The following is a 21568-nucleotide window of genomic DNA, read 5'->3' as shown; positions in this document are numbered from 1 at the left end:
AAAGAAGTACCAGATAGCCCAGAACAGTAACGTGAAACTGGACTTGTTTTGGATAAAATATTTATTCCACTGAAAATTTTTTGCTTTCCACGAAAACGCTTAATCTAAAAAATTGGCTAACGTGAAATAATATTCTGGTTCCGAAGAATAAGGTAACGCTAGAATCTTTTGATAATGCATATGTTAAAGTTCCAGTGTTCATTTCAGTTCGTTCATGAACATACTAGTTTGTTCACGAACTATTGGTTTTACCTATGTATGTATAGTTGAAGTGGTAACAGTCAAAAGCTATCTTCAAATATTCCCATCAGATGTTGCATGAATCTTTTAGCTCTCAAAACCTTTGAGATGTCAAGACAATAAGTATTTAAAAGGGAAATTCTATAATACGTATATACATAGAGGATGGGACAAACGATTGAGAATAATTAAACTTATGCCCAATAGTTAGTGTATGATCCAACTCCACAGTTCGTTTATCTATTTGATTTTTGTATAAATTTTAACTGGCCAAATTTATTCGTTTATGAACAAACTAGTATGTTCATGTACGAACGAAATGTACACTTAAAGTGTGACCCACTAAAGAGCATGCCGTCACTATGTAAAATTCCCAACTCCAAATTTGGTCAAAATATAATAAACTAATAGTACATATTGTGAATCATTTTTCAGATTCATGTATCAAAATTTTGTATTAGATCAAGGAAGTGAAAAATTTAAATTTCCTTTCCTTTCTGCTTTTAACTGATCTAAACTTCAAATCTAAGAACTGCATTTAAGAAAAAAGAGTGAATACCCATGACTAATTGCATAATTTATTTTTTGGCATCTTCCATTGTTTTCTTTAAATGTTTAGTGAAAATTTCCATTGTGAATCAAGCAAAATGATCGCACATTATATTTACATATCAGGTAGGAATGCATAATTCGTAAATAAATTTTCAAAGGCTAATATGAATTTTAAAACATTTATCCATATCGCGAATGAATAAGTTGAATACGTGAATGAGACGATTAAATACGCAGAAAAAACACACTGCACACACATACTGGCGAAAAAAAAAGAGAATAATTTATGCATATATAAAACAGATGTACGCATAAGTGGAATGAATTACTATATGTAGGAAAATATCGATCTTATTAGCGGTTGATGTATTTATGTATTTAGACGCGCCATATTGGCGAAAATGCATGACATGACCGACAGATACAAATAGTTTGTGGCCAAATAAGTCATATTATTACATTGCTATGTAAAAAAAATAATCTCAGCATAATCTTGCACGTTTTTCTTCAGCTATGGGTATCGACATGTGGTGTTTTAAAATAGTAAATGGATACGTAAAGTGTGTTATTTTTGTACCGTCTAGTAATTATTTGTGCCCTTTTAAACTTTGATGATTCATCTCAAGTGTCAATGTTTCACAAATTGTGTTCTGAATAATATAAAACCTCCTTTGTTTATTTAAATTTTTATTTGATTTTAATTTGAATTTTAAAATAAAATAATTGTTTTTTAGGACATTAAAAGAACTTTAGGAAATTTTATGTCCTTCGTAAAGTGCAAACGATCGATATTTACAAAAATAATTTTAGAGTCGTCATAAAATATTGTAGATATGTAGTATGGGGTATTATCGAAATTTGTGAGAAATTATTAATTACATATGTACTCAGCGTGGAAAGCTTAGTTTTTCAGTCAGAGAAATTAGAAATCATTAATTTTGCAATTACGTATCTATTTACATAAACTTTCTTAATCGGGTGCTTCGCTTTCGGCTAATTTTAGCGGTCTTTGATATTCTGGGTGTCAAAAATTATTCTTAGGATTAGCCTCATTTCGTAGAATCTGTTTCTTAGACAAAATATCTAACATTATCTAATAAAAATTTGTATATATATTTGTTTGTTGTGTTGAATCTGTTTTGATTATTCTAACAAAAATTATAGTTTAGCAAGTAGTCTGAATACATACATACACACATGTGTATAAAATAGGGTTACCTACCTACATATGTATATAAAATAGGGCTCTCTTAGTAAATCGCTTTAAAATTTAAATACAAAAATACATTTTTAAATTTGTGCCAAATTGATTTGGCTGCATATTGCATCTATCAGAGATATGTATGTATGTACATACATACATACATATGTATATCAAAATAATGTTACACGTACATATGCACATAAATAGTATGTACATATGTATAATATATGACGGAGAGAAACATTATTAAATAAAAAACTTCCAATAGATATTTTGTACAAATAATATTTTTCGGAATTCCAAAAATGAGTGTTGCATTTTATATTGCTAAATTTGATATTTATTAAACAAGTATTTAGGTTTTTTGATTTTGAAAGTTTTTATCGTTCATAGTATGTAAATATGTACATACATATATACGTTTACAATACGTCTTAAATCTATTCCAAAGGTTGCTGGTCTAGTGACTTTTTTGTTTATGTAAGTAGATAATTTCAATGTTTCTCTTACTTTAATGTTAATTCATAGATAAAATTTTGTATGCTTTTTGTCTAATAGAAAAAGCTCGAAATACATTTTGGATAATTTTTTTGACAGCAAAATTTAATAGCTATTAGGCAAAGTGCCCGGCGTGGCTCGGGTAGATGGCTAATTTAAAAAAAATGTTTTTTTCAGAAAAATTTCTATGGGAAACCAGATTTGTTTTAAATACAAAAATATTTTACCCTAGAATTTTTTTTACATATATCCAAGGTAAAATATTTAACCCATGCCGGAAAAAAATACGGTCTAATCAAAACCATGATACTTAGTACCATGATACTTATGTATGTATGTACATATGTATTTTACATATTTGCCAGTGGCTAAACAAAAAAATAAAAAAAGGATGCAAATTATAAGGAAATTAAATATAGTAAATATATATATATATATATATATATATATATATATATATATATATATATATATATATATATATATATATATATATATATATATATATATATATATATATATATATATATATATATATATATATAAAACAAATAATCAATAATAAATACAATAAATGAACACATTACGATAAAAAATACAGCAATCCCAGATCAGCTTATTTTAGATTAAAAAATCCGAGTTAACAAAAACCTGGTTGAGGAACTTGATGCCCCTTGCCAGGGCCGCTCAAATGCAAAATTTGCACCCCACCCCAAAAAATCTAATTGTCATTGAACGTGTTTATATTTCAATTTGTATTACATTTCTGCCATCGCTGTTTTATTTCTACACTTTTGCACACAAAACGTAGACTTTGGCGATGTTGTAAATTTATTAATTTTTGTTTAATGGAAGCTGTCGATATATTTTTTTTCGTAGAACTTGGCGCCCTTTAGGACTTTGGCGCCCGGGTGTTCTGCACCCTCAAATCACCCCTTAGAGCGGCCCTGCCCCTTGCAACAGGCGATGAAACCATCAAATTGGTACTTGCTAAAGGATAAGAGAACAGAGAAGTGCGCTTCTAAATGTGAGTTGTCTGGAATATATAGTATACCAAATTTGGTGGTGAAAAACACATTTTCAGTTCAACCATAATCTAATAATTTTAATAATAAATTTCTATTTTTTAAACCTAAAACTCTTAATCTTCTAACAGAAATAAAGGGTAAAAACCATATTATTATTAAAAATAAATTCAATTTAATAATAAATTTTCAATACATAGGAAGTTTAAGAGGGCTGGATCCCAACGCCTTGTCCATACAAACGCATTAGACTTCTCCCTTCCTCAATTATGGCACTAGAGAAATTATTTTTATATATGCTATGGATATCCACCATAGGCATGTTTCCATTTTTTTTATTTTTTGATTAATTGATTTTTTAATTAATTGATTAATTGAAGTCTAATACGTTTGTATGGACAAGGCGCTGGGGTCTAGCCCTCTAAAGATTGTGTAAAAAAATTCCCAGAAATTGGAATTTTTTAAATAAAAAAACTTTTTTAGTTAAATTTTCACTCCCAACTACATATCTTAATAAGTAACTGTTTGAAAACTAGAATCTTGGTTTAAGCCAACTGAAAATTAACTGAAAATTTTCACGAAATGGAACATTATCCCTAACCGAAATGCGAGGGTAAACCATCATATTCACGAGTGGAAACATGGATGGGCGATCAGGTGTATCCACCCGCACAGATCGGCGTGTATTTGCGTCTTGTGGATGTTGGTGGGGGCTCCGTTGGTGGGGCAGAGCCCCCGTTGGCATGCCCTTAGCGGGCGGTAAGGCGACACCGCACCACTAGTCGTGTACTCAGTCGTCGACCGGTAGCATCGATAGCCGGAGCTCTCGCTGTAAGTACCTCATGTGCCTCACCAACGATACCTACTAATATATTAAAGGATTAATAAGAAGCCTTCTCCTGACGACAGTGTGTTCATTAACTATCGTTCGAGTGTATGTATCCAGTGAAAAACCGGCCGAAACTAAACTAAGGCTGTTTAAGTGATACGATAACTACGATCCTCTGAAGTGGATTGTTCGATTTTGTGATGTAGAATTGTTTTCATGACGTGAATCTCATTGCGATTTGTTTGTACAGTTGTCTTGAAAATTGTTTCTGTTAGACTTTTATAAAAAAATTTAAAAGTGCATAGTTAAGTAAAGGTAACGAAAGGTTTTAAATTATCCTCTCGTATAAGTAGTTTGTGACTTTTATGGATTAAAAAAATTATATTACATATATACTTGACTGTCTTACGTATGTTATTTTATTAGGATAGTTTTGAGGATAATGAAAACTGAAAAAAAAATTCAGTGTCCGTTTTAGTATTGATTTTAATTATTTATGAATTGAATTATTTAATGAAATTCATTTAAGCTACGAAATATATATTGAAAATCTTTAAATGTCTAGATTTGTTCAGTTCAATGAAAATTTTTCAGGCTCAGTTCTGAGCATGCTATTTTTATTCAGCTCGTGTTTATACAGACTATGTAGCTTTTGCGCACGTTTCTAAATGATTTAAGCGGAGAACAGAATGTGAGTCTTTTTTAATAGATTGATCTAAACGAAAATATGTACATACATATAAGCGACCTCGAACTACTGTTTATGTCCATTTTTTTAATCGAATTCTAAATAACTAATATAAACAAAATACTTGTTGCATTTCTAAATATAAGTAATGAAGTTTTGATACGTCTGTTCAATTATGGCATAACACGATTATGACGCCGAATATTTTCGAACCCTGAAAACGTCCGGGAAATTTATTTTTGAACTTTGGATTTGGTCCAAAACGACTTGTGTTACTCTTCGCGTATTCTAGGCGGATGTGTGTGTGTGTATGTGTACGACGACGTTCGATTTTGATTTCTTCGATTTTCTTCAAAATATAATTCAACCGAAAAAATAATAACAATAAGATAAAAAACGTAATATCCAAGTTACCGGTCTGGTCACACAATCGTGTGACTCATACGTGAGACCGCATTCTTAAATGACGACGAGCGGCCATCTTCAGGGAAAACTTTCACTGATGTCTCAACGAACCATTGTAGTCCATTAACAAAAATCCCATATTTAAAATTAAAGTCTCGTAATCGACACAATCAGTTACGTGAAAAAATTCCACCGTGCACGGTTAATCGAGGGTGCATGCTCTAAATTTAATTTTAGTATCATAATGAGCTGCATATGCTCGAGAGCAATTGATCTACATATTTTGAAGTGTGCGCATTAATTATAAATGTTATCGTAGTAAGTTCTGGAATTAAATTTTCAGTAATGGGTTTAATTAGATCAAGCCGGTATGTTATAATTGGATATATACTTTTTGTTTGGTCGGCTTGAACGTTGAACTTTGGTATTTGGTAAAGTTTCGGTCGGTATGCGTTCTCGAAACAGCTAACTGGCTGCAAGACCAGGTCGGCCTTGTCTCTTTTTTAAAATAGTAATTTTTTGTACGGGAATGACAAGGTCGATAATACTCGCAGAAAGACCGGTAAAGTCTCGTGTAGTTACCGGTTTTTTCGTCAATCAATGGCGGTTAGGCCGTCGGTTGGACGGAGACGATGAGAGGTCGATCGAATTCGATCGGTGCAAAATACCGGTCCGTGCATTTGCATTCGAATGGTTCATTCGAAAGACCTACATTTTACAGTTTTAAATTCTATCCGATTGTATTTTAATCCGTCTCAAACTCTTCTGGCAAAGTTTCATTCGAATTAAATTTGCAAAAAGTTTTTCATTCAATGCGATAACGTCTTTTCATTCATTCAAAGATACGTATACCTACGAGTTATACTGTCACCTAAGAAACTTGGTTAAAATATGTACATATATATTGACCCACTTAAATTTTATAGACATTTTAATTAATATGAAGAGTATTTTACGTAACGTAACGAAAACACTCATCTGAGAAGCCATAATCTCAAACTCCAAAAAGGATATTTACTTGAAAATAAGTAGACGGCTTCTATGTAGTAACATAAACTTGTTTAAAAATAAACTGGCTTTTTGTAGTTCTTCCTTTTCAGTATATTCTTGTTTTATTTTTGCTTAAATAGCTTTTTTGTATTGTAACAAACCCTCCTGGGTCTATTGGCTATGTCCGCCTTTCCCTAGTATTCTTAAATAAATAAATATTTTACACAAAAGTACCCTTTATATCTGTTACATATTTTTCTAAAAAAATTCTCCAAAGATTAAGCATTGTATATGATATGTTGGTTTAAAGCCTGTTTAAGATATTCAAAGACGTAAATCAACATAATAGTAAGTGATTTTTATTCAAAATGGAGTTGAATTTCAATATTTTTTATATAATAAAATTTCTAATAATTAATTTCAAACGTCATAGATACAATCAAAATGGTTATTAAAATTAAAAATGTTTACATTATTTTATTGTCGATAAAGTTTTTTGAAATACGATAAATGCCTACTGATTTGTATTATAATATAATTTCACTTTCCTTTCGTATTACGAAAAAGTATACCTACATATTTTCCCGTACAAAAATTTTGTAATTAACATAGAGCTTTCTTAATGATAAATAGACATTTTTGTGTATAATCTATGTATGTATCTGTAATAAAACACGTAAATAAATCGATGACTTAATCTGATGTAAAATATACGAGTCCATTATAGTATGTAGATTTGAAAAAGATGGTAATTGAATGAGTTGCATTTCTTTACGCCTCTAAGACGTTTTCATGTTAGTTTTTCTCATCTGTCACAACCGACGTCGTACACGCTCGAATATAATAAACAGATATAACGAGCTTGCATGTATAACAATAATGAACGCAATTTTTCAAATGTGACCGGTGCAGATAGTGTAATTGATATTTAACGATTTCAATACGTATTAGTGAAGTCTAGTTAAGGTATTTGTGACGAAACCTTACTTACTAGACTTGCCTGACATGCTTTCCACACGCATACATATGTACATAAGTATGCTTATTTCTGAATATATGTATGCACATAGTTGTGGAAGATTTAAAATTTCAGAAAATCCACATTTAATCATACCTATGATAATGTTTTTCTCTCAAACCGGAACACTTTGGAATATAGACTAAATATGCTATTTTCTCAATAGATACATATATACATATCTACATTCGTAAACAATTGCAAACTGGGTCATCGGTATGTCGTATATTTCCCATAAAAGTCAAAATTATTTTTAATTTAGTGAAATTGTTGAAATTTTAGAATTATTTGGGAAGAAATGAATTCAGCTTGATCTTACAGGGATTTATATATATGTACGTAGGTATATGATAATATCAGTGGCGGAACAAATAAATGGGGGGCCCAAGCACATTTCAAATTTAAGGCCCCCACTTTAGTAAAAACAAGTTTATAATAGTTTTTTACCATGCTTTTCAGTATATGGTTTTTCATTAGGATATTAAAAAAAAAAATTATTTTATTTATTTATTTATTACTAGAGTTTTTACCCAGCTTCGCTCGGTATTTGTAATATAAACCGCTTAAACATGGCCAATCTAATAGTAAACATTTTATTAAATTTATTTGAATAATTTTATTTTATTTAAATTTATTTGAATATTCATTTGTTTTTCTACGAACCAACAATAGTTACATAAAAAATTTCTTTTGAAATAATATACATATATACATATATATGTACTTGATACACTAACAGTTTTTGGAATAAAATAGGTACTATTTTAAAATACTATGTAAAATAGGTATCAATTTCATTTATTCTTGGCTTACGAACAATGTAAGTTGTAAATTTTGGTACAAAATGCCTATTTCGGGGCCCCAAGCACGCGCTTATTTGTATATATGATAAACCGCCGCTGGATAAGATCCATGCATATCAATGATTAAATTCAAAGCGACCATAACAATGTTGCAAGTCATAATTTTTCCGAATAAAAATCGCACGTCGCGTTTGTCATCAACGATCTGTGTTTATTTAAGTGCATTGTTGAACCGCTTGGAATGCCTCAGGGCTGATTCATTCACAAAATAAGAAAGAAAACGTTAAAACGGTGTTATTAACTGATCGTCTTCCGCTCAACTTCGGGCTAAGGGTCCGAAGGGTGGCTCTTTGGCGCGTAATGGTGGGTTTCCAGCTCATTTCCGGATATGTCGCGTTTCGCCATTTCAGCTTTACACCCGGTTCATGACTAATCAAAATGCACGAAAGTGTTCTATTGTCGTAAGTGGGTAAATATGCGAAACGTGCGACTCTTTCGAAACCAAGTCCTAGTTCGTGCGAAGCTCTCTGACCCTTCCTCTGTTATGTCACGTTTTGAAATTGACGCCATTCTGTCATTACAAAGTTGGCGTATTGTGTCAATTGAATATTGTTTTCGCCAGTGTACTTCATCATTTTTACTAAAACGTCTAAGCTCAAATCGAAGAATGTGAATGAAAATATTTGAATTTTTCAAGTGTTCGTCTTTGAATGAACTTTTGAAATTTCAATGTTATATTGCAAAAGTTTTTTCGAATATGTTTTCTCATAAGTGTTAGTGAGAGTGTCATGCCCTCATTGTTGGCCGGCCTTCACCCCGACTGAGGATACATCGAAAGGAATGCGAAAAAACATACAAAAGTCCCACTTCCATGCAAGGAACGTGGACCAGGACGGGTTCTACCCATGTCGAAGAAAGTTTTTATATATTTTTTAATTCAACAAGTCAAAATGCACCTTTGTTGACTAGTAGTGCGAGTTTAAACATGGACTTATTCACCATCTGATATACATATGTATAATATTTACCTAGCAATGAAAAGAGTACAAGTGTTCAGGGCCGCCGAGAGGAATCCCGGGCCCTGGAAAAATAATTCCATACCCTATAAAAAACTAAAAATAAATCTTATAGATACATTTTTAATATGCGAAAAATCTATCAGAACCATTAGAAAAATAAATATGTTAAATGCTATATTTTGAAATAATCGAATAAGAAAGTATGATACGACAGGTACAATTTCACATGGACACAAAGAATGCGCGGATCGAAAAATAATAAACATATAACATTAAAAAAATATATGTATTTTCATGTATGTAGAATAATATAAAACAAATACGTATAAAAAAAAAGTTTTTTAAAAACATACCTCTTCTATAATTTTTATATAAAATTATTATTTTGAATAAAAATATCAATAATTTTATTTTACTACCGCCATCTATGTTTAAAACTAGTAAAAAAAACGGTGAATAAACGTCAACGACTATCTCGCCGGGTAGATATCAAACGCGTCTTACACGATATTTTTGCACCATCGTAATGGCGGAGGATCCATTTACTTATATTGATGACCAAAATGAGCAAAATGGCAAAGTATGAAAACGATCGGATAAGAGATAAGAGATATAAGAAAGTCGTCTTAATGTGAAACGTAAAGGAGGTATGTAAAAATATCAATATCGATCAGTTGAACGTTCCAACACGGGGCCCCTCAAATAGTCCGGTCCCTGGAACCCTAATTACAAATTTTAACCCCCTCTCGGTGGTCCTGCAAGTGCTTACCATCAATTGTATGAAATAGAATTTGAGATGACTACAAAGTTATATAATAAATAGGATTTTGCAAATTTTCTTTTAAAATTTTACTACATCCACTTAAAAAGGTAAACAATGAACATTTTTTTATAGCATGAAGTTTTTTTTATGAAAATATTTTTATTTTACATTGTATGTAAATGCATAATTAAGAAAGTAGACATTATTAAAATATCATATTATAATATGTTACTATTATATTATAAGAATCGATGTATGTATTTATACATACTAAGTAGTAGTACATGTCTTTCTTTAAATTTTCCGCTTCTACTTACGTTTCAAAATGCAAGCCGCAATATATTTAAATATAGTTGTCATATGTTTTTTGTATCAACGATTTCAAGGATAGTGCCAATTTCAAAGCTTTAAAAAAGTGCATAAAAACATCAACAACTCGTCATTTTGACAGCTGTCAAACGGAAATCGTTCATAATAACAGTGAATATCCTGTGTAGATAATTTTAATTGAGTTTTCTTCTTAGTGAAATAAAATTTAGATTTATTGTATTTATTCAATATTGTTAAACGCCGGTCTGTGGTGCATAGAGGAATGCAACTGGCTGTTGAACTTATGTAGTATTTGCAACGCTGCTATCAGAAAATCAACAACCGGCCGGATTGGATCTAAAATAAACTACATACATAACTACGTTTATATAGAACACGAACATATGCATACAGAGAAAATTAGCGTATCAAAGGGAGTAACTAATGAGTGTAATTTTTATTGTGAATCATCGACGCGGGGAAAAACGGTGTTGCCAGTAAACAATAGCGTAACGTCAATCATGGCGCGCATTCTGCGACCTTGGCTAGAAAAATTTGGCTCGAATGCGACATTTAAACGGCCATTACGAGAGAGTCGCTCACGTGTAATTCCATTGACATATTTTTTTGTAAAATGTAAATCTCAAGTAGGTATCCATTATGTACATGTGCACATTTTAACACATAATATCCATTAATGTCTTAGTTGTGTACCTAGAATTGATGAGAACCGCGTCGTTGAGGTTGACGACACCGAGAGCCGAATCGTCGGAGCGGAAAGGGTTAAAGTGTTGATACTCGTAAATGCCACGTTGAGATATGCGAATTAATACTTACGACCCGCGAATGTAAAAAATTTCAAGAATTCGACATTTAAGTGAATTCAATATGGCGCTTTGTGCAAATACCGAACGTTTATTTTAAAAGGGTGACGAATCAATGTAATTTAACGGACATTTTTGGTCGCTTGTTTTTAAGATTAAATGTGATTTTTTTACATGAAACGTTACAGCTGTCGGATTTGGTTTGTGGTTTTATTGGGAAAATTGAAAAACTCATTGAAGTACAGGAAATACCTTTTCATAAACATCATTATTTTTTTTAGAAATTTAAATTGGAACGACTTATTAATTGCGGTTTATATTAAATGTATTTTACAAATAAATAAATTAGAAAAAATGATCATATGAGCCGTTATATTTGAATGTGGCGGAAGTCCGATTTTCAGTTCTAAAAACACAATTTCAGTTTGACTCAATTCACAAATCATTATCACTTCTTTTAATTCGATATGTCCAGAATTTCGGAAGAGCAGGATAAACATATTACATTCCACCAGTATTTTTAAACATTGTTAAACATGTTTTGCGAGATATTTATAGAAATGAAGAAAAGTGGAATTATGCCATTTTCAATTATAACGACTCATATGATTTAAATATAAAAGGAAAACAATTGAAACATATTTTTAAACTCGTTCATTTGTTGCTTTTTTAATAATCTTCACAATATGTATTTTAATTTCAATTAGTAATTGTAATGTATGCATACATATATATGTATATGTAGCAATGATCTTAGTCTTTTATAGATTCAATTAAATATTAAAGATCTTGCTATACCTATTTTGAATATTGAATAAACCATGGTTCAATGCATAATCCAGCATATCAAAAACCGTTGAACATGCTTACCTTTTATGCATATCATGCGTTAAATCTTTGAAATGCTTTCGTATGAAATCAATAACGACACATAAATACATTGATGATTGGAAATTAATGGTGTATGTATTTCTTTAAAATTGAACGAGTTTTTAATTAATCAGAAGTCTACTCATGGCGTGTTTAGATCCAGACTGTTTATAATGCATGGCGAAAGAAATATAAAAAAAATGTAACTCTAAAGGCCCCCCCACTGTGTCGAACGACGGGGATGCTATTTATGCCATGAGTTGTAGCGATAAATCTGATTAATTACTATTTAATTACACGCCACACTAGTTAATTAAATTTCAGCATCTTAGATCCAGTTCTCAATATAACTAAACGATGCAAACAAATTTCGTACCCGTAAAATTGTTAATGCGTTATTTCGGATACGCGAATGGCCTTTATAAAAAGGTCAAATTTTGCGTACAACCGCACTTTCGAGAGATAGCACGAATGGCATTTATTTTATCTTGGGTATATATGTAAAAGAAAGTCAGCTTGAAGTAATTTTAAGCAATGTGTAAGATATCGTAAAAATTGAGATTCCAATAAAACTGAAAGAAGATGCACTCAGTCTACAATGTATATCTGCATGTTTGCAAATGAGCACGCAAACGTGTGCAAATAGCTAATAAGGAAAATTAATGACGAAACATATCAACAGTAAGCGAAAAAGAAAAATAAAAAACAATAAAAATCACAAAATCAACATGGCGTAAACAACGCCTCGATGTTTTTCCGTACCTATGTATGTATGTATCATAAAAAACGCATTACTATGAATAATAGCACACATCGGTGCTGTTTAATTATTTTCGCATTTATAATATTATTGTAGCGCATCGAACAGTCCATGTTTATCGTACTTTTGTGCAATGCAAAGTTTTCAACATATCTACATATCTAAATTTTTGCATCGATGATATTAAAGTTTCTCCCTGGAAAATAAATTGAACTGTCAATTTGAAACACGGCTATATATCTATGTATGTATGTATGTAAATGCTAATATTGTTAGATAACGCCAATACTTTCTATTCATATTAAAATTGTACGCATTATAATATGATATTTCAATTAATCTAATTTAAAATATATAAAAGAAAAAGAGAAATTTTCTCTGCGGGAAAGTCGACTCAATTTTTCCAGAGGGTGCGTCGATTTGTATCGAATGGATGCATCGCATCGTTTAACATTAAAAATTAGAACAATATAATATTTTCTCTTCATATGAGATTATGACCTTATGTTCAGTATTAATTGATATTATGAATTATAATTACTGAACACATATTTATAATAGATAATCTATGTCTAGATAATCTATCTTTTCTTATCACCGATGATATGTGTGATATCGCTCATTTCGTGATTTTGTTGCTTTCCAGACACATTTTTCATCGTAGTAAAGAAGGTATAAAAACCAAACCGCTAAAATGGACGCGATCAAGAAGAAGATGCAGGCGATGAAGCTGGAGAAGGATAACGCCATGGATCGTGCTCTCATGTGCGAGCAGCAGGCTAAGGATGCTAATCTTCGTGCCGAAAAGGTTAATAATTAATTATAATTAAATGTACTTTGTATCTTGTATGATATTTTCACGGTTAGAGAATGCACGTGCGTTTGATGCACACCGACGCCTCACTTATTGACTCATTATTGAGTGTTTGATTTAGTATTTGCTTTTTTTTTCTTTCTAGTCTAACCTAAATAATGAGCATTTCTTCATCATCGGCCACGCGCTACTTCAATTATGATCTCGTTAATGCATTGCACCGTGAACACAATTATTTTATATTAAATTATAGTGGTCCAGTGACATTTTGGATTAATCATAGTATTGTACATATACATATGATAAACCCGTAGTAAGTGTTTGGGTACGTACGCAAAAACTTACAATGGGTTTATAAGTATATCAATTTTTGTACATTGTGTGCACCTCGTGTACGTCAGATAACGATAACAGAGTCGACGTGTCGACTATTTCGTCGGTCAAATTTTAATAAATCATTGTCATCTGTTTCATAGGCCGAAGAAGAGGCCCGCTCCCTGCAAAAGAAGATCCAATCCATTGAGAATGATCTCGATCAGACCCAAGAAGGTCTCATGCAGGTCAACGCCAAGCTTGAGGAGAAGGAAAAAGCTTTCCAAAACGTGAGTTTTATTGAATTTTATGGTTATTGTTTGTGAAAATTGCGTCAAAGGATAGTCTTTGCACAGTTAGGCAACTTAAAATACCTAGTGTCCACATTTCTAGGCGGTAAATGAGATCAAAAAGTTAACGGTTCAGATTATTTACATTGCTTACTTGTTTGTATACACAGAATGTTTCCGGTGTGCTTGGATTACTAAATTCAAAATTAAGCGAATACGTCATATTACATGCTGAAGATTTAGTTTTTCTTAGATTCAATCTCTCTTATTTTGATTGTAGTAAAGATGTAGATATAGTGCTCGATGCCAGTGTTTGAGTTACGAGCAATTTAATGCAATCATTTGGTATTTTTTAAAGGCCAATCAATTTTTGTAGTAATCTTAATGTTTACACCGTTATACGATACATAAAATAACAACCCTATTATTTTAATATTTTAAGATTGTTAATTTAAGATGTGAAATTGAGCCATTTAAATTATGGATCTTAAAAGTATTTTTCTTTTTAAATTTTGATATCTGTATAAATCGATTGCGAGGAAAAATTACGAGGATGAATTGTCGAAAATGTTATATTTGTTGTAACAAAAGAAATTTTTTTAATAGGTGGAAATTAGTATTTCTGTAATATTTTAATAATATTTGATTTGTTATTATCGTATCGTATATATTCGATTGTTATTGTATAATTTGAAGTATGCATTTTGAATAACATTCAAAGTAAAATGTTTTCGATTAGGTTTCCGGTGATCGAGCGAAACACTACTGTATAATAAGAGTTTTGAATTCGATTTTCGCACTTTTGAAATAGTTTCTAATTGTTATCCGTATATATTTTTAACGATGAATACACCTAGCGGATTTTAAGAATGAGTCTGTATTTAAAAGCGTTATCGTCCGAGTCACACGTCGGAAGAATTTTGGCACACGAAATGCATTATAAATCTTCGTCTCGGTCAAAGTGCACGACACGTTCCGCTATTTCGCCCGCATCTTTCTCGTTTCGAGAGCTTCGACCATCGGCAGACATATAAAGCGGAACGAGCGTACAATTAGGATGCAAGATTCACTCGAAAGTCCGCTCCAGGAATGCCGCGCCCTTCTCGAATGTTCTCTATTTCGGGAACGGGACCTAATATGGCGGCGGGCGCGCTCCACTATTAATAGCGGCGCTCCCGGACCGCATGAATGGACGGGAAATCCCGGTGCGTACTTTCTTCGACTCGTGCCAAAACTGAAAAAAAAATGTAATTGCTGAAAAAACACATATGGGGGAACTCGCGGGGGCGTCGGCCCGCGTCGGCCGGAGCTGCACTTTGACTCGCGACTCCGACGAAGAAGCACTCGCGCCATTTTGAACGTTCGAATGACATTTGAATTCGAGTCGGAAGTGTCATCGAGGTGATTGGTCGGTTGGGGTGATCGGTGTTGTGTGATTGGTCGAGATGGTGGTGTTGTGCGCGGTGCGTTATTCGAATTTGCCGCTGAGCAGCGGATGGCAGCAGTGGCGCGTGAGTGTTTGCGGTGGCCGGCAGATGGCAGAGCGGCGCCGCTGCGGCCAGTCGGGTTCGTATGGCGCCGCACTCCCACTCCCGCCCTCGGCTATGGGCGGCGGGGCGCGCCGTCGCGGACATCAGCACCACCCGCGGCTCAGGGGAGAGCGACTGCCCCAACCCCAGCCTCACTCCCCCGCCGATGCTCAACCCCTCGCCGACGAACGCGCCCCCCCTCCCCGCGACGAGCGCTCGCCTCAGCCCCGCGCCCGCGCCCGCGCCGACTCCCCCCCGCCCCCTGCCGACCCAGTAAACAAAGCGGACGTAAACAGTGACGATGACAGCTTCAAATATGACAGCCGACAGACGAGGCGACAGAGACGGCGCGACAGACCGAGGAGTGTTGCCGTCGAGGAGTTCGTTCCCCGTTCGACGGAGAGTCGCACTCCCGAGGAGGGTGACATCCGGTGGGGCTCCGGTTCCGGGTCGGAGGGGGAGGCCGAGTTGGCCGAGTTGGCCCGCCTGCGTTGCCCCAGCGAGAGCGCGGAAGCGGCTGCGGAGCGCGACGCTCGACGCAGGCGAAGATGCGCCGACTATCCTGGCCTCGCCTTCGGCAACTCCATCTTCAACTCGGACACCATCATGAAGTTCAGCATCATCAAGAACGAGCTGCAGAACATCAAGAACACGGCTCTGAAGCGGGTAAATATGCGCCGTTGGCACTGAAAATTCTCTATTTATAATCGTGCCGTCACTTTCAGCCGATCAGCTGACCGACCGGCCCGGATGACATTTGCCGCGCGCTTTCTCTCCCCGTCTCGCTCGCCCGACTTGGGCCGCTCGCCACTCTCTTATCGCGATCTGCTTATTATTATTATTATATTGCACGTCTGTCGTTTGAATTGCGTCGACCGTATCGCATGCCTCTTTCGCGGAATCGTCGGAATGTTGTGCACGTGGTCGCGAAGGCACTGTGCGCGTGCGCGACGGCACGTGGCTTTGACGTTTGGCTCGTGGAGTTGCGCGCCTCCGCCGCTAGATGGTGCTCGCGAACGCCGCCTACTTTGAAACTTTTCGTTTGTTTACGTCCTTCAACGTGCGCCGCAGAGGAAGGGCATAGTATTTTCGCGAGGCTTATTAGATTCTAGTAAGAATCTATCGAATGTTTATGTAACAGTCGTAGTATTCTTTCACAATAGACCCACCCCTGCATTTCTTCTGCGCAAGAGGTTCACGAATAATACCCCAGAATATTTTCGTCAAAAACGGATTTATTTAATTATGAAATGAAACTTCATATATTTCGCAAACATTTCCAACTAGAACTATTTAGAAATCCAATAGAAAGCAGGTATAAAAATTGTACCTAATCCAATCAAACCCTAGATAACTACCGCCGAGGATTTCGAGTTTTGTAAAGGTGTGTTTAGACTCTCTAATATATCTTACAACAGGAGACTATTAATGAATGTATTTTTCCAAAACTAGTTCCATCATCTTCGTTGTTGTTAAAATGCAATGCTCACAATCTAAATTGCCAAACCATAATCTGAAATACTCGGCAGTTGGGGATTTAAATCGAGAAATTCTGCTATGGTTATAAATTCAGAAATTCCGGTGTAAACCAGTCTTTATAAATATTGACACGGATTACACGACCCATGTTCGATGCTACCTGGAAAGGCTTATCGGGTGTTATTCTAATTAACCTGTTCTTAGTTCAGAATCGATGTTTTACATACTCAGAAAACAACGCCTATCGGCGTATTTCAGGCCCATGGACTTGTTGGACAGCATTCCAAAGAATATGCGCTATTACAACTATTATGCATACAATTAAATATTGAAAAGTTTCTGTACTTTTATCATATTTTAGAATGTTTAACAGTAAGATACACAAACGTCATGGTACAAAAATGTAAATATGGAATCCGCTCTTATCCCGCTCGGGTGGGCAACTGTTTATATGTAAATTTAATTGAGTACATATTCATAAATTTTCAATTTTTCAATGTTTGCTTCAAAAAACAATTCGTTGTCTAAAATATCCCAATATCATCACTACGTTTGTAAAAATTCATGACAATTCGATGACAGTAAATTTGTCAAAACACGAAGAGACAAAATTGAGATGTCTGTTAAACATAGTTTTATAGTTTCACTTATTGATTTAATCGAATATGGCCATAATAATTTTCCTTAAATAATCGTCATGATTTAAAACCATATATTTTTCGAGAAATGCTCTTATTATTAAATTAATAGTGATTCATAACCAGTGAGCGGCGCTAGGATGCGCCAGCTCGAAATAAATGGGTTTCTTTTGTCAAAAGAAGGTTAACAATAGGATCCCGTTTCAGCGCATTTTCGCGACTATTTCTGCTCATAACTAAGGAAAGGCGGACAGAGTGCTTTTGCTCAAAAAATGGGTTCACTATTGTCAATTTTTATTGTCAACCATTATTTTTGCTTTCCTGCTGTCTCGGACAATGGAGAGGTCTTCGTTGTAATTAGATTGTTAATTTATGGCAGCAACTCGACCGCCGATCTCTACTCATAGCACATCCGATTGCGCCCCTCTACCTATGTCTCGTTACAAATAAAAATGAAAACAATATCTATATATATACCAGTATTTTCTTGATCTATCAAAATGCTTTTGAACTGCAGCGTATGGACGTACATATATTCGAAAGCAATCTTTCATATAGTCTGGAAAAAATGTTTTGAAAGTAATTTATTTGAATGAAATAGTCATAAAACTTTTTCGCGTTGAGGGAAGGGATAAGGGGGTCAACGAAGTGGACCGGGTAGTCAGGGACGGGGTTCCGACACGCCGAGGATTGGCCGTCGAGAGTTGAGAGTTGCCCAAATATGGCGATGAAGCGGCTTCGTTACCAGCTGGTGGCCTCTTGCGCAAAGTGTGCATTTATTTCGTGCGGTGTCCGTTTCTGTGCACACCGTGGAATGTCGAAGGACAATAACGTCATTAGACGTGGATGGAAATTATCGTTTTACAAATTCCCGAAATTCTCTCGGTGTCTTTCACTCGGTTTCATCCGAGCTCGCGTCGAGATCCAAATAACGGTGGTGTGTCTGGGGCGTGGCAGACTTTTTCCTGACTGGATTCTGATAATATAACGACTTAAGCTAATCATATGAGTCATTTATCGCAGATAACGGATCGCCGCCCAATAAATCGTCCGTCACATCTGACGGCTCTGCTTATTCTCTAATGTCCTCGTACCTGTTATATCGATCACGGTTTCTATATAAGGCGTAAGCCGGCCATGTGTCGTACCCGCTTTTCGTAAAACGGTTGAAATTGCACAAGGTGGTCGCTTACCGATTTTGGATTTAGCGCCAAAATTGGATCAAAACCAACCGAGACGACCTCGCCTAGAGCCCTCTCTCATTGTTGTCGTTCGCTTTCATTGTATCAATGTTGAAAGTTGATGCGTAATGACGACAAAAGAGCAATCGGGCGTATATCCTCCGGGTCGTCGAGCGCGACGTCCCCAAAATCTCTGTGGTCTTTCTGATTTTACTCAAATTTGTCGTTGGATGAATTATCATGGCGGGAGAGTAAATACGGTCAGAATGACGTCGTCACTCTAGGAAACAAAGTTTAAATCAGACGATGACACAACGGCTTGCTGCCTGTCTTTTTGAATTATTGTAAATACTTTGCCGTTCACTATAAAAGTCTAAACTCTCTATGTATGTATACATAACACTTATAGAGCACATTCGATCAGAAATCTAATGCCGTATTTTACGCTCAGTGAGTCACGGTCGTTGGACGATTTTCAACTTTCCACAAATGGTTAGCGATCGGATTGATTTATATGGCGCATTTTATCGTTTTACATGTTATATTGTCGACGACCATTTCGTGTCAGAATCCAGCTCTAGTTCCTGGCGCCTATAAATTCATGAATAAAATCATATATCATATTAACGAACGACACGCATGAGAAGCCAATCCTTAAATGGTATTATGTACCTACATAAGTTGATATTGATCGTTATGGAAAATTATATTTTTTTATACACCAGCTTCCGATCGTATTCACATGTCAACCATACATAGGCAATCATCCCATATATCCAGAATACCATTTTGTTTATATTTGAATGGCTCCCAAGCATCTGGTGTGCTCTGTGCTTGCGAATTTGTTTTCATCAAAGTAAATGAAGTCATTGCATCAGGAAGATTTGTAATTTACACCATGTGTGTTCAATATTACAAAATCAGAAGTAGTATTTTAAAACAATCGTTCTTTGAAATTTCTTTAAATTTGACCGGATTTGGCATAAGTAGTCAAAAAATCCGGTCAAATTTAAAGAAATTTCAAAGAACGATTGTTTTAAAATACTACTTCTGATTTTGTAATATTGAACACACATGGTGTAAATTACAAATCTTTCTGAAATGAAAAATTTTCTGAAATGAAAAAAGAAAAATGAAATGAAATGAAAAATGAAAAATTTAAAAATTTTCGGTTGAAAAATATTATCACTTAAAATCGACATTTAATATTATCACTTAAAATTATCACTGTTTTTTATCTCTATTATCATATTCACTATGACTTTCAGTATCAACATAGCGCCTTTTTTTACTTGGTTGAGGTTGAATGTCACTTCCACTGTCTGAATCGCTACAATTTAACACTGAATTATTTGCAAAATTTTCAACATTATCAAATACAAAATAGTCATCATCACTATCACAATCATTTTGGAAGTCTTCTATGTTATCGAAAGTATCATTCACCGAACTTTCAATGTTTCCAACACTTGTATTTATTATTTCACCATATGCACTAGTATTACCGAGCACGTCGTTATCACATCATATGTATATTCCGTAGAACTTTAATTAAATTGATTCATGATGCAAAATATATTTCGCGTTTTTATCATTATGTAAAATTATGGTCACCCCACCGAAAATAGCTTCTTAGAGCACAATGTATCGATACCGACTGCCCAAATAAAACGGCGCACTCAAATGTAGAAGCAGGTAAAGAATGCAAATATTCTTAGAATCAATATATACGCTAACCCTTTACTCTAATTATTCTATTTATACATTTTCTAGCATCTCGTATCCTTTAAGTACACTATTGTAAAATAAAACCTTCAAAAATTTGCCAATGAATATTAAAAATAAAGCTCCAAAGTAGCCGCTTAACAAAGCCACTATACTGGCTTTCAGAGCTGGCAGCCGAATATCCGAAAGCCACTATAGTGGCTTTCAGAGTTCAAGACGTTAAGTATGTGGTGAATTAAAAATTGGCAATAGTAATTTTAATACTTGAGGTCTTTGTTGAAAATTTTGACTGGTGGGGAGAGTAAACCCGGTTCAAATTTAGTAATGCGTTACGTATGTACCTACTGTGCGTTTTCCCACAGGTCGATTGTTATCTGTCGCCGCGTTTTATTATACAATGTGGTGTGTAGGGCCGGATGAAGGGCTCGCCCAGGTTGGCGCTTCTTTTCGAATCTCCCACCGGAAGTGTTTTGTCGCCATTGTGCGCCAACAGGTGGAGTTGTCCAGTGGTGTTGCGCGACGCAAGCGCTTCTGACTTCAATCTTGTACCGACGTCATACTTCGCGTTCTCATTCTGGCTGTTCAATTTTCTGCGCAAACTTGCACTCTTATGCACCTATCAAACTTTAAGAGAGTGCCGAGCCGATACGATTGTTAAAAAATCACGATTTGTCAATATCGTATAGATATGTATGCAGTTGTAAAATGCACGTCGTATTCTTATCATCAGGATAATTTTATCAATAAAACTGTTAATGATAATTATTAACTTCGCTCATAGAAGACCCCGCTTTATGGCGATT

At 34.7% G+C, this 21568-nt stretch overlaps 1 protein-coding gene across 21 annotated transcripts in view; it reads left to right on the top strand.

Annotated features, from left to right (window-relative positions):
• The first annotated feature begins 4190 nt into the window (after nucleotides 1-4190).
• Tm1 (tropomyosin 1) overlaps nucleotides 4191-21568 on the top strand; it is a 41851-nt gene continuing 24473 nt past the window's right edge. For 6 of the 21 annotated variants that reach the window (XR_013260516.1, XM_077429685.1, XM_077429686.1 and 3 more), the window contains exons 1-3: nucleotides 4268-4350; nucleotides 13444-13605; nucleotides 14088-14213. Coding sequence is in view for 19 of the 21 variants with exons in the window: in XM_077429685.1 (XP_077285811.1) it covers nucleotides 13492-13605; nucleotides 14088-14213 (240 nt within the window). In the remaining 2 variants the exon portion in view is untranslated. Of the gene's footprint in view, nucleotides 4351-13443; nucleotides 13606-14087; nucleotides 14214-15496; nucleotides 16409-21568 lie in introns of those variants that run through there. The other 15 variants (XM_077429683.1, XM_077429678.1, XM_077429679.1 and 12 more) reach the window with 5 other exon arrangements.

This window comes from Arctopsyche grandis, chromosome 4, assembly GCF_051622035.1.
Source record: "Arctopsyche grandis isolate Sample6627 chromosome 4, ASM5162203v2, whole genome shotgun sequence".
NCBI classification, from domain to species: Eukaryota; Metazoa; Arthropoda; class Insecta; order Trichoptera; family Hydropsychidae; genus Arctopsyche; species Arctopsyche grandis.
Note: the sequence above shows the minus strand (reverse complement) of the source record. Positions and strands in the feature narration are given on the sequence as shown.